The sequence below is a fragment of the Macaca fascicularis genome, chromosome 2, assembly GCF_037993035.2.
Source record: "Macaca fascicularis isolate 582-1 chromosome 2, T2T-MFA8v1.1".
Classification (NCBI taxonomy): Eukaryota; Metazoa; Chordata; class Mammalia; order Primates; family Cercopithecidae; genus Macaca; species Macaca fascicularis.
Window position 1 is genome coordinate 15680955 of NC_088376.1, and position 13934 is coordinate 15694888.

General features: G+C 42.3%; 1 protein-coding gene across 18 annotated transcripts in view; it reads right to left on the reverse strand.

Annotated features, from left to right (window-relative positions):
* The window catches only part of CNOT10 (CCR4-NOT transcription complex subunit 10), a 99921-nt gene that overhangs the window by 50890 nt on the left and 35097 nt on the right, over positions 1–13934 (reverse strand). For all 18 annotated transcript variants that reach the window (XM_074030840.1, XM_015445000.2, XM_045387087.1 and 15 more), the window contains 4 exons: positions 13381–13464; positions 10158–10275; positions 5214–5363; positions 2644–2846 (listed from right to left, as the gene is read on the reverse strand). In XM_074030840.1, coding sequence (XP_073886941.1) covers positions 2644–2846; positions 5214–5363; positions 10158–10275; positions 13381–13464 — 555 coding nt within the window. The remainder of the gene's footprint in view (positions 1–2643; positions 2847–5213; positions 5364–10157; positions 10276–13380; positions 13465–13934) is intronic.

Sequence of the window (13934 nt, forward strand, 5' to 3'; positions counted from 1 at the left end):
GAAGTTATGGCAATCAAAAGTCATCTTTACCATTTTTAAAAAATTACAAATTTACAACTTTTCTAGGAAAAAAAAAAAACAGGACTAGCAGCATATTAATATGGAAAATACTTATCCTCCCCTCCCGCTCCTTCTCCTCTAGGGGAAAGGGGGGGAGACCTCATAAGCTCAATGGCTTCTGTAGAACAAACACAATCCCAAAAGTACTATTTCTAAAACCAGTTAATTTAAAAAGAAAATATTGAACTTTACAAAATCAGGGAGTTACTTTTTTCTTTTCCCAGAAAAAAGTAACTCCCTGGTTTCCAGTAAATACCAAAGAAAGGCCCCCAACACTTAAATTTATAAACAGATTAAAGAGAATAGGCAATTTCTATTTGCTTCTTTTATCTTTAAGAAGTATAAATTCTACCTAGAACTGTTTATCAGTTAAGAATTAACCAATAAGAAAGTTGTCTTGCCGGGCGCGGTGGCTCACGCTTGTAATCCCAGCACTTTGGGAGGCCGAGGCAGGTGGATCACCTGAGGTCGGGAGTTCAAGACCAGCCTGACCAACATGGAGAAACCCCGTCTCTACTAAAAATACAAAATTAGCCGGGGTGGTGGCACATGCCTGTAATCCCAGCTGCTTGGGAGGCTGAGGCAGGAGAATCGCTTGAACCCGGGAGGCGGAGGTTGCGGTGAGCCGAGATCGTGCCATTGCACTCTAGCCAGGGCAAAAAGAGCAAAACTCTGTCTCAAAAAAAAAAAAAAAAGTAAGTTGTCTTTTAAAAAGCAAACTATAATTAAATAATTAAAGTCTTTGAAAGACAAATCACTCATCTCTTCCTCTATTGGTATACTCAAATCATAAACTACCTAAGTACCATGTATGAAAACTAGCAAACACACTTCTTTAATCCCCTTAGTTCTTGTACTTCTCAGAAACTGCTGTGCAGCAGGAGAGCCTCAACATCACCTATGGCAGGCATGCAAGGTAAAACCTCCAGGTATCATATCTTCCCAATGTTTCACAGCAAGGGCAGGGGGTGGGGTAGCAAATGGAAGATACACACATCTGGTAATTCTGATACAACTCATCTTTCCCCTATCTCCTATTGATCCCTCCCAAATTGAAATTCAAAAAGCTTCCACCAACTGCCATTTGGAGATAATCTAAGCATGGACATCAATGTAAACTGGCCTATTTGCATAGCTACCACGGGCAATCATGTGTCAGAGAGAAACAGCCTCGTGTAATCCATAAACTCTGTATCATTTACTGAAACCAAAGTAAAACCCTCAGGCATTGAAGAAAATGCAGTTCTTTCCACATTGAATTATCAGACCTTTTCTAATTATCAGGCTACACAACACTATTCTTTTTTTTTTTTTTTTTTTTTGAGATGGAGTCTGGCTCTGTCGCCCAGCCTGGAGTGCAGTGGCCAGATCTCAGCTCACTGCAAGCTCCGCCTCCCGGGTTCACGCCATTCTCCTGCCTCAGCCTCCCGAGTAGCTGGGACTACAGGCGCCGCCACCTCGCCCGGCTAATTTTTTGTATTTTTTTAGTAGAGACGGGGTTTCACCGGGTTAGCCAGGATGGTCTCGATCTCCTGACCTCGTGATCCGCCCGTCTCGGCCTCCCAAAGTGCTGGGATTACAGGCTTGAGCCACCGCGCCCGGCCACAACACTATGCTTACGCCAGCAGATGGCATGGCTCCTGAGCCGTGGAGCAGCTAGCAGACCACTGTTCCAACATACATGACTTTATCACTGGCTTCAACTCTTTAATGTTGCCACACTTACTTACCAAGAATGAGAATGTTAACAAATGACTTTATACATTTTTATTTTTTTTGAGACAGAGTCTCGCTCGGTTGCCTAAGGTGGAGTACAGAGGCTCTATCTGGTCTCACTCCAACCTCCACCTCCCAGGCTCAAATGATCTTCCCACCTCGGCCTCTTGAATAGCTGGGACTACAGGCACTCGGTGCCACACCTAATAATTTTTTGTAGAGATGTGGGTGTCTCACTGTGTTGTCTAGTCTGGTCTTGAACTCCTGAGCTCAAGAGATCCACCCACCTCGGCCTCTCAAAGTGCTTGGATTACAGGCATGAGCCATTGCGCCCGGTCATCAAATGACTTTTTGAAACTAAATTTTTTTTCACCAGTGGTTAAGGAAGACTACATATACATTTCACTGAAATCAAAAGAAAAGAATGACCATCATCATTCTCTTTTTAACCTTCACGCCTGTAATCCCAGCACTTTGTAATCCCAGCACTTTGGGAGGCTGAGGTGGGTGGATTGCCTAAGGTCAGGAGTTCAAAACCAGCCTGGGCAACATGTTGAAACCCTGTCTCTACTAAAAATACAAAATTAGCTGGGCATGGTGGCATGTGTATGTAGTCCCAGCTATTCGGGAGGCTGAGGTAGGAGACTCGCTTGAATCCTGGAGGTGGAGGTTGCAGTGAGCTGAGATTGTGCCATTGCACTCCAGCCTGGGCACAAGAGAGAAACTCCGTCTCAAAAAAAAAAAATTAAAGAAAAAAAAAAGAGAATGATGTCTTATGTATGTTTCCAAGGTTTTTTTTTTCTTTAACATTCCATGTAGTAAGTTGGGGGAAGATAGGGTTCAAAAAGATACCCAAGTAGCACTCACCCCCTTATTGGCAGCAATGCAGCATTCAGCCAGCCGTAGCCAGAGGCGAGGATTTGCATGATAAACCTGAACAGCTTCAATCAGACATTCGAAGGCAGCAAGAGGCCTTCCAATGTGAAGAAGCTGAATTCCACAGTTATACAGCAACTCATATCTCTTATTGGTTAGTAACGTACACATGGGTCTTCCTGAAAATTTTTTGCCTAGTGATAAAAATTAGATAAGAATACATCATTAGATTTAAAGTAATAGTAACCTTGAAAACATTTACTCCATTAAGTACTTAGACACTACCACGTTTAACACCAATAATCCTGATCTGAGTTATAATGGCTCTCAACAATGGTGGTCTCTTGCCGGGCGCGGTGGCTCATGCCTGTAATCCCAGCACTTTGGGAGGCCGAGGCGGGCGGATCACAAGGTCAGGAGATCGAGACCATCCTGGCTAACACGGTGAAACCCCGTCTCTACTAAAAATACAAAAAATTAGCCGGGCGAGGTGGTGGGCGCCTGTAGTCCCAGCTGCTCGGGAGGCTGAGGCAGGAGAATGGCGTGAACCCGGGAGGCGGAGCTTGCAGTGAGCCGAGATCGCGCCACTGCACTCCAGCCTGGGTGACAGAGCGAGACTCCGTCTCAAAAAAAAAAAAAAAAAAAAACAAAACAATGGTGGTCTCCGTCCTCAACCCCACAAATATTCTCCAGAGTCATCTCAGTTGTCTACACTGGCAGAGCCAGAGATGTCTCTTCTCATTTGCCAGCTCCTCAGGCAACAAAGCTCCAGGAAGGCAAAGATAAGAGATGGGACCCACTCTCACTCCTTTGAACCTTATCCTACTTTTCTACATTTTTACTTTATTCTCTTTTATTTTTTACTTTTATTTTTGTAGAGATGGGGGTCTCACTATGTTGCCCAGGCTGGTCTTGAACTCCTGGACTGAAGTGATCCACCTTGGCCTCCCCTAAATGTTGGGATTACAGGCATGAGCCATCTTGCCTAGCCAATATTTTTAGAGTCTGTATGAAGTTTCCACTTTTTAAAATTTTTGGCTGGGCTCAGTGGCTCACGCCTGAGCTCAACTCCTCAGGCTCAACTCCTGACCTTGTAATCCACCTGCCTTGGCCTCCCAAAGTGGTCAGGAGTTCAAAACCAGCCTGGCCAACACAGTGAAACCCCGTCTCTACTAAAAATACAAAAATTAGCCAGGCATGGTGGCGCGTGCCTGTAGTCCCAGCTACTTGGGAGGCTGAGGCAGGAAAACTGCTTGAACCTGGGAGGTGGAGGATGCAGTGAGCCAAGATCATGCCACTCCAGCTTGGGAAACAGAGTGAGACTTCATCTCAAAAAAATAAAATAAAATAAAATAAAATAAAAATTTCATCTTGGTTAACCATTTTATTGCCATGTGTTATCATCTATTCAATGTTTCAGTCAACCTTGATTTATAATACATTTGGCATCAATTAAATAGGTTATTATTATTATTATTTTTGAGACAGAGTCTCGCTCTGTCGCCCAGGCTGGAGTGCAATGGTGCCATCTCGGCTGACTGCAAGCTCCGCCTCCCAGGTTCACGCCATTCTCCTGCCTCAGCCTCCCGAGTAGCTGGGACTACAGGCGCCTGCCACCATGCCTGGCTAAATTTTTTGTATTTTTTAGTAGAGACGGGGTTTCACAGTGTTAGCCAGGATGGTTTCGAACTCCTGACCTCGTGATCCGCCTGCCTTGGCCTCCCAAAGTGCTAGGATTACAGGCGTGAGCCACCACACCCAACCTAAATAGGTTATTATTTTTAAAAGCTAAATAATTGTTTGATTTTAGGCATTTCAGATCAAGGATCCATATGATAATGCATATTAAAGGATCAATGTGAGGAAATTGCTTAAAGACTGTCAGATGCTGCCAGTAGTATCACATGTAAAACTCTGCAAAGAATCTATAATAAGCCAGGCACAGTGGCTCATGCTTGTAATTCCAGCACTTTGGAAGACTGAGGCGGGAGGATCACTTAAGCCCAGGAGTTCCAAACCAGCCTGGGCAACACAGCGAAACCTTATCTTTACAAAAAACACAAAAATTAGCCAGGTACAGTGGCATGTGTCTATAGTCCCAGCTACTCAGGAGGCTGAAGTGGAAGGGTCACTTGAGCCCAGGAGGCACAAGTTGAAATGAGCTGAAATCGCACCATTGCACTCCAGCTGGGTGACAGAGCTAGACTCTGTCTCAAAAAAAAAAAAAACAAACAAAACTATAATAAACCTAGTTTGGCACAGTCATGTTGTGACTAATCAAACATTCTGTTACATAATACTACCATAGGGAATTTTTTCAAATCGATGAAAAATGGAATGCAACTTAAATTTCTGGAAAATTCAAAATTACTCTTAACATCTTGTTATTGCTATTCAAAGTAGCATTATCTATTAAAAATCCCCAGAGCCAAACTTGTTGGGTAAGATCAGAGTTAACTATATGTAAGCCTATATGGTGGGTATTTTAACCACATTCATGCTTTTTAAATCATGCTTTTCTGATGTAGTAAATACAAACTGGACCCCAGTACTGGGCTTACCTGGATCAGTGCTACCTGCACTGAGCTGTGCACAGACATTATCATTCTCCTGCAGAGCCTTTTTAAAGTAGAATATTCCCAAATTGTGCTTGCTCATGGCAAAATGGATGCAACCAAGGTTATTCCAGAACATGCATCTCAAGCATTCACCTGAAAAAAATGCAAATAAATTTGTCCACAGAAAAATTTTAATGTTGGTGTCCCTCAGACAAGAATTGGGCTCGTCTTGCATGAGTTAACACTGTTACCATTCCACTTACTTCCTAAAGAACAGTTCACAAGGTATTTGAAATTTAGGAAATATCTGAAAAATTTTAAAATTCCTTTTAAAATCTATTTTGTTAAAGTTCATAAAAATTATTTTTAAAAACCAGTCTTATTTTGTTAGTCTAATTTTGTACTGATTTTTTTTTTCCTTTTTAAAAACAATTTTTAAAATAGACGGGGTCTCACTATATTGCCTACCCTGGTTTCAAACTCCTGGGCTCAAGCAACACCTTCCACCTTGGCTTCCCAAAGTTCTGGGATTACAGGCATGAGCCACCATGCCCAGCTAATTTTTAGTAACTGTAGACAAATGATACAAAAATGCAAAAGACAAAATATGTTCATCAGTAATATAATGTATACACATTGCCTCCACCAATGAAATATTATATAGAAATTAGAAACAAGGAAGCAAGTATATATGGAAACAACCAAAGTATATTAAGTGAATAGCAAGAATATATAGAAAAGAACAGAGTGAGGCTGGGTACGGTGGCTCACGCCTGTAATCCCAGCATTTTGGGAGGCTGAGGAAGGTGGATCACTTCGGGTCAGGAGTTCGAGATCAGCCCAGCCAACAAGGTGAAACGCCACCTCCACTAAAAACACAAAAATTAGCCGGGCATAGTGGAGGGCGCCTATAATCCCAGTTGCTCAGGAGGCTGAGGCAGGAGAATTGCTTGGGCCTGGGGGGCAGAGGCTGCAGTGAGCCGAGATCGCACCACTGCACTCCAGCCCGGGTGACAGAGTAAGACTGTCTCAAAAAAAAAAAAAAAAAGAACAGAACAGAGTATGCTTGTTAAACCGTAAGTCTCCACTGATTTTAATTTACACTTCTTTAAATACCATTGCAGCTAAGCATCTTCTCATGTTTGGGAATTTGTATTTTTCAGCCTGTGTTGCCTCTTCTTGTCTTTCACCCTTATTATTTTTTTTCTTTCTCTGAGACAGGGTCTCCTTCTGTCGCCCAGGCTAGAGTGCGGTGGCATAATTAGGGCTCACTGCAGCCTCGACCTCCTGGGCTCAAGCAATCCTCATGCCTTGGCCTCCTAAGTACCTGGGACTACAGGCGTGGGCCACCATGCCCAGCTAATTTTTAAATTTTTTTGCAGAGATAGGGTCTCACTTTGTTGCCCAGGCTGGTCACAAACTCCTGGAATCAAGTGATCCTACTGTCTCGACCTCCCAAAGTGCTGAAATTACAAGAGTGAGCACCATTCCTGGCCGATCTATTTCTTTATTTGGTTACAGATGTTTTTTCTGTTGGTTATTAGTTGTTTTGTATGTTATAGAAACCTTCTGTCACATCTGTTTCAAATATTCCTGCCCACCTCTGTTTGTTATCTGTTTTGTGACTTGGTTCAGTATGTGTATGTGTGTTTACATTTTTAATCATAAAATGTTTAACATTTCAATGTGGTCAAATTTAGCAATGTTTTCTAAACTCTATGGTACTTAGATTTAGATTTTGGAAAATGTTTACTCAAGCCTTCCCCATCACAAAATTAAAATATTCATCCAAGTTTTGTCTTACTGCTTTTATTTATTTTTAAATGTTAATCCTTCATCTCTCTGAATTTTATTTTGGTGTAATGAAAGTAATCTAAGTGTTAATTTTTTTTCCTTTTTTTTTTTTTTCCTGAGACGGTGTCTCACTCTGTTGTGCAGTAGCACAATTTCAGCTCACTGCAACTTCCACCTCCTGGGTTCATGCCATTCTCCTGCCTCAGCCTCCCCAGTAGCTGGGACTACAGGCACCCGCCACCCCACCTGGCTAATATTTTGTATTTTTAGTAGAGACGAGGTTTCACGATGTTAGCCAAGATGGTCTCGATCTCCTGGCCTCGTGATCTGCCCGCCTCAGCCTCCCAAAGTGCTGCAATTACAGGTATGAGCCACCGCGCCCGGCCTTTAATATTTTTCTTCTAAACAGCTACCCAAACATTCTAAAACAACAGCCCTTAATGGTATAAAATGCCTGACTAGAATGACAAAATTAATAATCAGGATATTTAAGGTTTAGCACTAAAAACTAAAGGTAATCTTCTGACATGGTTTTTTTTTTTTTTTGAGACGGAGTCTCGCTCTGTCACCCAGGCTGGAGTGCAGTGGCCAGATCTCAGCTCACTGCAAGCTCCGCCTCCCGGGTTTACGCCATTCTCCTGCCTCAGCCTCCCGAGTAGCTGGGACCACAGGCGCCTGCCACCTCGCCCGGCTAAGTTTTTGTATTTTTAGTAGAGACGGGGTTTTACTGTGTTAGCCAGGATGGTCTCGATCTCCTGACCTCGTGATCCGCCCGTTTCGGCCTCCCAAAGTGCTGGGATTACAGGCTTGAGCCACCGCGCCCGGCCCTGACATGTTTTTAAATTAAGCAACGACAATATTTAAAAAAGAAACACAAGGCTGAGCTCGGTGGCTCACGCCTGCAATCCCAGCATTTTGGAATCCTAAGTAGCTGGGATTTCAGGTGCACACCATCATGCCCAGCTAATTTTTGTATTTTGTGTAGAGACGGGGTTTCTCCATGTTGGCCAGGCTGGTCTTGAACTCCTGACCTCAAGTGATATGTTGGCCTCGGTCTCCCAACGTGCTGGGATTATAGGTGTGAGCCACCCTGCCTGGCCATCTTTATTTATTAATTTATTTTCAGAGACAAGGCCTTGTTCTGTTGCCCAGGCTGGAGTGCAGTGGCATGATCATGATTCACTGTAGCCTCGAACTCCTGGTCCTCCTGCCTTGGTCTCCCAAAGCATTAGAATTACAGGCATGAGCCACCGCTTCCAGCTCCTGCCTCCAATTTAAAGATTGACAATGTCAATACTGAGATCTACATCAAGAAAATCCTAAGCAAAAATTTCTCAAAGTATATTATCTTTTTAGTTTGAGGGATCATTGCATGTTGTGTTAGTGGACCTCTGAGGAGAAACTTTGACAATGAAAACAAAACACTAAAATCGAGCAGAATTAGAAATGGGAATTTAGAAGAGAAATAATACCCACAAGAGAATTATAAGGAACAAAGGGCCTTTCTCCATCTTCCATCACTCCTGTGAACTGAAAGGGTAAATAGGGGAAGATCTGAGTATGTTTGCATGTGTATTCTGTGTGTGTATCTGAATAGAATCCAAAACAAAACAAGACAAAACAAACCAAAAAACATATTAATTGTCTGCATTTTAAACTTGAGGCAAAACATACATTTTCAACAGTTTATCCTCATTTCTTGAATAAGTGATTTTCCTTCTCCTGCCCCATCAAATACTGATGATATAAACCTAAATGACAGTCACAATTTTTACTTTCATGTTACCATTAATATCAAGGGATTTATAAGACTTTTTAAATAGAAGCAAGAATATGTAATAATACTTATTTTCCTAGCTTTATAGAAAGATTTTTGATATAGTTAATGATCTAAATAAGTCATATTAATTGGGTAAGTTACAGAAAAAAATTATATTATTAACTGCCTTTATGGCAGAAAGAAATAAAAACATTATATTATTCACTTAAAAGATCTCACTTTTCTGGTACAGAGAGTAATTCACTAAAAAAAAAAAAAAAAGAAAGAAAGAAAGAAAGAAAAAAAGTCTACTTTATAAAGCAAAAGTCCAAGGATCTTATAAAAACAAATTAAAGGGCCAGGTGCGGTGGCTCATGCCTGTAATCCCAGCACTTTGAGATGCTGAGGCGGGTGGGTCACTTGAGGTCAGGAGTTTGATACAGCCTGGGCAACATGGTAAAACCCTGTCTCTACCAAAAAATGCAAAAATTAGCTGAGCATGTGGTGCGTGCCTGTAATCTCAGCTACTCAGGAGGCTGAGGTGGGAGAATTGCTTGAACCCAGGAGGGAGGTGGAGGTTGCAGTGAGCCAAGATGTTGTCACCACTGCATTCCAGCTTGGGCGACCAAGCAAGACTCTGTCAAAAAAAAAAAAAAAAAGAAAGGAAGGAAGAAAGGGAAAAGAGGGAAGGAAGGAAGTGAAGGAGGGAGGGACAAGAAAAGAAGGGAAAGAAGGAAGGAAGGGAGGGAGGGAAAAGAAAAGAAAAGAAGGGAAAGAAGGAAGGAAGGAAGGAAGGAAGGGCAGGACGGCGGGCAAGTCAGGTTAAAGAAAAAAGAAAAGCTATCTGGGCCAGGCACAGTGGTGCACGCCTGTAATCCCAGTACTTTGGGAGACCGAGGTCAGCGGATCACTTGAGCCCAGGAGTTTGAGATCAGCTTGAGCAACATAATGAGACCTTGTTTCTACAATAAGTAAGCCAGGCATGATGGTGCATGCCTACAGTCCCAGCTACCTGGGAGGCTGAGGTGGGAGGATCACTTGAGCTCAGGAGGTTGAGGCTGTAGTGAGCTGTGATTGTGGCACTGCACTCAGCCTGGGCGACAAAGCAAGACTATTTAAAAAAAAAAAAAGAAGGTGCGGGGATGCGGGGAGGGGAGGAAAGCGATCCAACACGGAAAAGTAAAAAAAGGAAAGAAAGCAAAGTAAAAGAAAGAAGTAATGAGGTTTCTTCTAAAGTAGAAACAGGATGGAAATTTTTGCAGTAGAAATATTAAAACATTTTCATTAAAAAATGAGCATAAATCACTTGAAAGACTGGGTGTTGGGAGCTGGACAAGCAAGAAGGGGTAGAAGAGTCAGGCAAAAAAAGTTAAAATTTCACAATTTTCTTTTACCTGTTTTCATGAATCCTGGATGCTCAGCAATGTTTGAACTATTTAATAGCTTCACAGCTTTTCGATAATTACCTCGTAAGTACTCAAAATTGCTTTTAAGAAAGAGAGAGGGTGCAGACTGTAGAGAAAATATAAAAGTTACTGATAATTTGTTTTCAGATGCCTAATGTAAGATCTTAATTATACTGTTGTACTGACATGTGTTCAAAACCATAAATGAATTAAGTCATAGTCACAAAAAACTATATAGTCTCTAAATGTTTCATTGCTCTCACAATCTAAAAAATTGAACCTGTCAGAGAGCACTTTGTAAAAAGAATTACTAAGGGTCCACCTGAAAAAATAAATATAGGTATATGTATATGTATAAGAATACAGTCTGGGCCAGGCACGGTGGCTCACGCCTGTAATCCCAGCACTTTGGGAGGCCGAGGAGGGCAGATCACGAGGTCAGGAGATCGAGACTATCCTGGCTAACACAGTGAAACCCAGTCTCTACTAAAAATACAAAAAATTAGCTGGGCATGATGGTGGGCGCCTGTAGTCCCAGTTACTCGGGAGGCTGAGGCAGGAGAATGGCGTGAACCTGGGAGGCGGAGCTTGCAGTGAGCCGAGATCACGCCACTGCACTCCAGCCTGGGCGACAGAGCGAGACTCCGTTTCAAAAAAAAAAAAAAAAATACAGTCTGTAGATTATCAACTGATTGTGTTCATCTACTATACGACTAACTGAAAACCAATTTGACAGCACAATCTATGTCCTTCATTTTTTTTTTTTTTTTTTTTTTTTTTGAGACGGAGTCTTGCTCTGTCGCCGGGGCTGGAATACAGTGGCCGGATCTCAGCTCACTGCAAGCTCCGCCTCCCGGGTTTACGCCATTCTCTTGCCTCAGCCTCCCAAGTAGCTGGGACTACAGGCGCCCGTCACCTCGCCCGGCTAGTTTTTTGTATTTTTTTAGTAGAGAAGGGGTTTCACCGTGTTAGCCAGGATGGTCTCGATCTCCTGACCTCGTGATCCGCCCGTCTCGGCCTCCCAAAGTGCTGGGATTACAGGCTTGAGCCACCGCGCCCGGCCTATGTCCTTCATTTTAATAGTTATTAGAGAGACTGGTGATCTTTCTTACTTTCTAGGATACAAATGCACCTTTCATTAGCACCTACAGAGATATAAATAATCAAATACTTTTCCAAATAGGAAAAAAAAAGTGTCATTCTACAAATGGAAGAATTTTTCAACAGAATGCCTTATTGGCAAGCACTAATCTTGCTGTTCCAAGATTATTATTTTGAATAGTAGATCACTTTTCACTTCTCCTAAGCATCCTCATGGTGGAGGACCCTCTAGATAGTACTACCTGTTTAGAGTACAAAAGCATGCAGAGAGCTCTGGAGACTAAACATCCATCCAGGAGGACATCTGGAATCCTGATTGATTGATTGATTGACTGAGACGGAGTCTTGCTCTGTCGCCCAGGCTGGAGTACAGTGACACGATCTCAGCTCACTGCAACCTCCACCTCCTGGGTTCAAATAACTCTCCTGCCTCAGCCTCCTGAGTAGCTGGGATTACAGGCATGTGCCACCACGCCGGGCTAATTCTCCTGCCTTAGCCTCCTGAGTAGCTGGGACTACAGGCGCATGCCACCACACCCGGCTAATTTTCGTATTTTTAGTAGAGGTGGGGTTTCACCATGTTGGTCAGGCTGGTCTCAAACTCCTGACTTTGGGATCTGCCTGCCTCAGCCTCCCAAAGGGCTGGGATTACAGGCGTGAGCCACCGTGCTCGGCCTAATTTTTTTATTTTAGTAGAGATGGGGCTTCCCCATGTTGGCCAGGCTGGTCTCGAACCCCTGACCTCAGGTGATTTGCCTGCTTCAGCCTTCTGAAGAGCTGGGATTACAGGCATCAGCCATCACACCTGGCCTATGTATTCACTTAATTTAGCAACAGGCTTTCCTTCTAAATCCTAGTTTATCCTTTGCTCTGCCTCCCGCCCATCCCAAAGTTCTGGTCACTAAGGAAACAAGGGTTTTCAGCACTTATCCTTAGTGGTAGCTATTCCTTCTGAAGTTTTCGCTGATTTAGGATGACTATTACACTGAATTATAATAATTTTCATTTGTCTTTCCTCTATGACTATGGTCTCCTTTAAAGCAGGAATTATGTCTTTTATCATTTAAAAAAAAGGTCTGATAATGGCTGGCTGGCTGGCTCACTGGGCTTCTCCCTCTTAGGCTCAGGTCTAGGCCACAACTGTTATAAAAAATCACTAGCATATTAACTAACTCAGTGACTAATCTGGATCCTGCCTGAGATTTTTAACCATATTTTCTCATGGCTTTATACTTCTAAATTTATAGTTTTCCTAGAAGCATCAAGATTGTTCACAATTTTGTTTCTTTCCTACACCATCTTAAAAATTATCAATGAAAGATTAGGGTGGAGGGAGTGGAAGGAAGAAGTAATTCTATCTCAAATACTTTAGTACTAGTTAAATTGAAGGTACTGTCAAGCCAAAAGTCATTTGGAAGGGGCAGGTTTTGGCTACAACTTGACTGTTAGATTTTTAATAAAAAAAATTTTTTTTTTTGGACATGGTCTCACCCTGTCACCCAGGCTAGCCTGCAATGGCACAATCTCAGCTCACTGCAACTTCTGCTTCCTGGGTTCAAGCGATCCTCCCACTTCAGCCTCCCCAGTGGCTCAGTGGCTGGGACTACAGGCACACACCACCACACTGGCTAATTTTTGTATTTTTAGTAGAGACAGGGTCTCATCATGTTGGTCAGGCTGGTCTTGAACTCCTGACCTCAGGTGATCCTCCCACCTCAGCCTCCCAAAGTGCTGGGATTACAGGTGAGTCACTATGCCTGGCCATAAATGTTTTGAGTATAATACTAAAAAATTCTAAAATAACCTAAACGTCTAATATTAGCAAAATGTTTAAGTGAATTGTGATAAACCAGTCACAGAACAATAGGCAGTTATTTAAAATGGTGGTTTTGAAGGTTACATAAAATAGAAAAGTGCTTGTTGTAATTTTAAGTAAAAAAAAATTAAACTACAGACACAGTATTATTACTACTTCCCAACTTTAAAACAGCAAGGTTCATATCTGGCAGTATATATAATAGACTAAGATAAATTATTTAAAACTGACAAATACCCATAGTCTAAATAAGAAAGACACAAATTGAAAAACAAAAGTACAGAAGAAACTTACATTTCCAGCTGTATTCATGACTGACTTGATTTCCCTTTTACATGCTTTCAGAGACTTCATTTGGATATAAGCTCGTACTTTGTACTGTCAAAGTGAAAATGTTACTACGTTAAGACTATGGTAGATTTACATAAAGTTTTACTTTCTAGTTAGGAAAATTAAACCCAATGTATTTACAACATAGTTATACTAATTACTTGCTAAAACAAGTTTGCAATTTTAGAAAATATGCTATTTTCACTGTACTCTTTGAATATACTTCAAAATACTAAACTCATGGTAGAATAAAAACTTGGCCAGGTGTGGTGGCTCACGCCTGTAATCCCAGCACTTCGGGAGGCTGAGGCAGGTGGATCACCTGAGGTCAGGAGTTTGAGACCAGCCTGGCCAACATGGTGAAACCCTGTCTCTACTAAAAATACAAAAAATTATCTAGGTATGGTGACGCACGACTGTAATCCCAGCTACTCAGGAAGGCTGAGGCAGGAGAATCACTTGAACCTGGGAGGCGGAGGTTGCAGTGACCCGAGATTGCGCCACTGCACTGCAGCTTG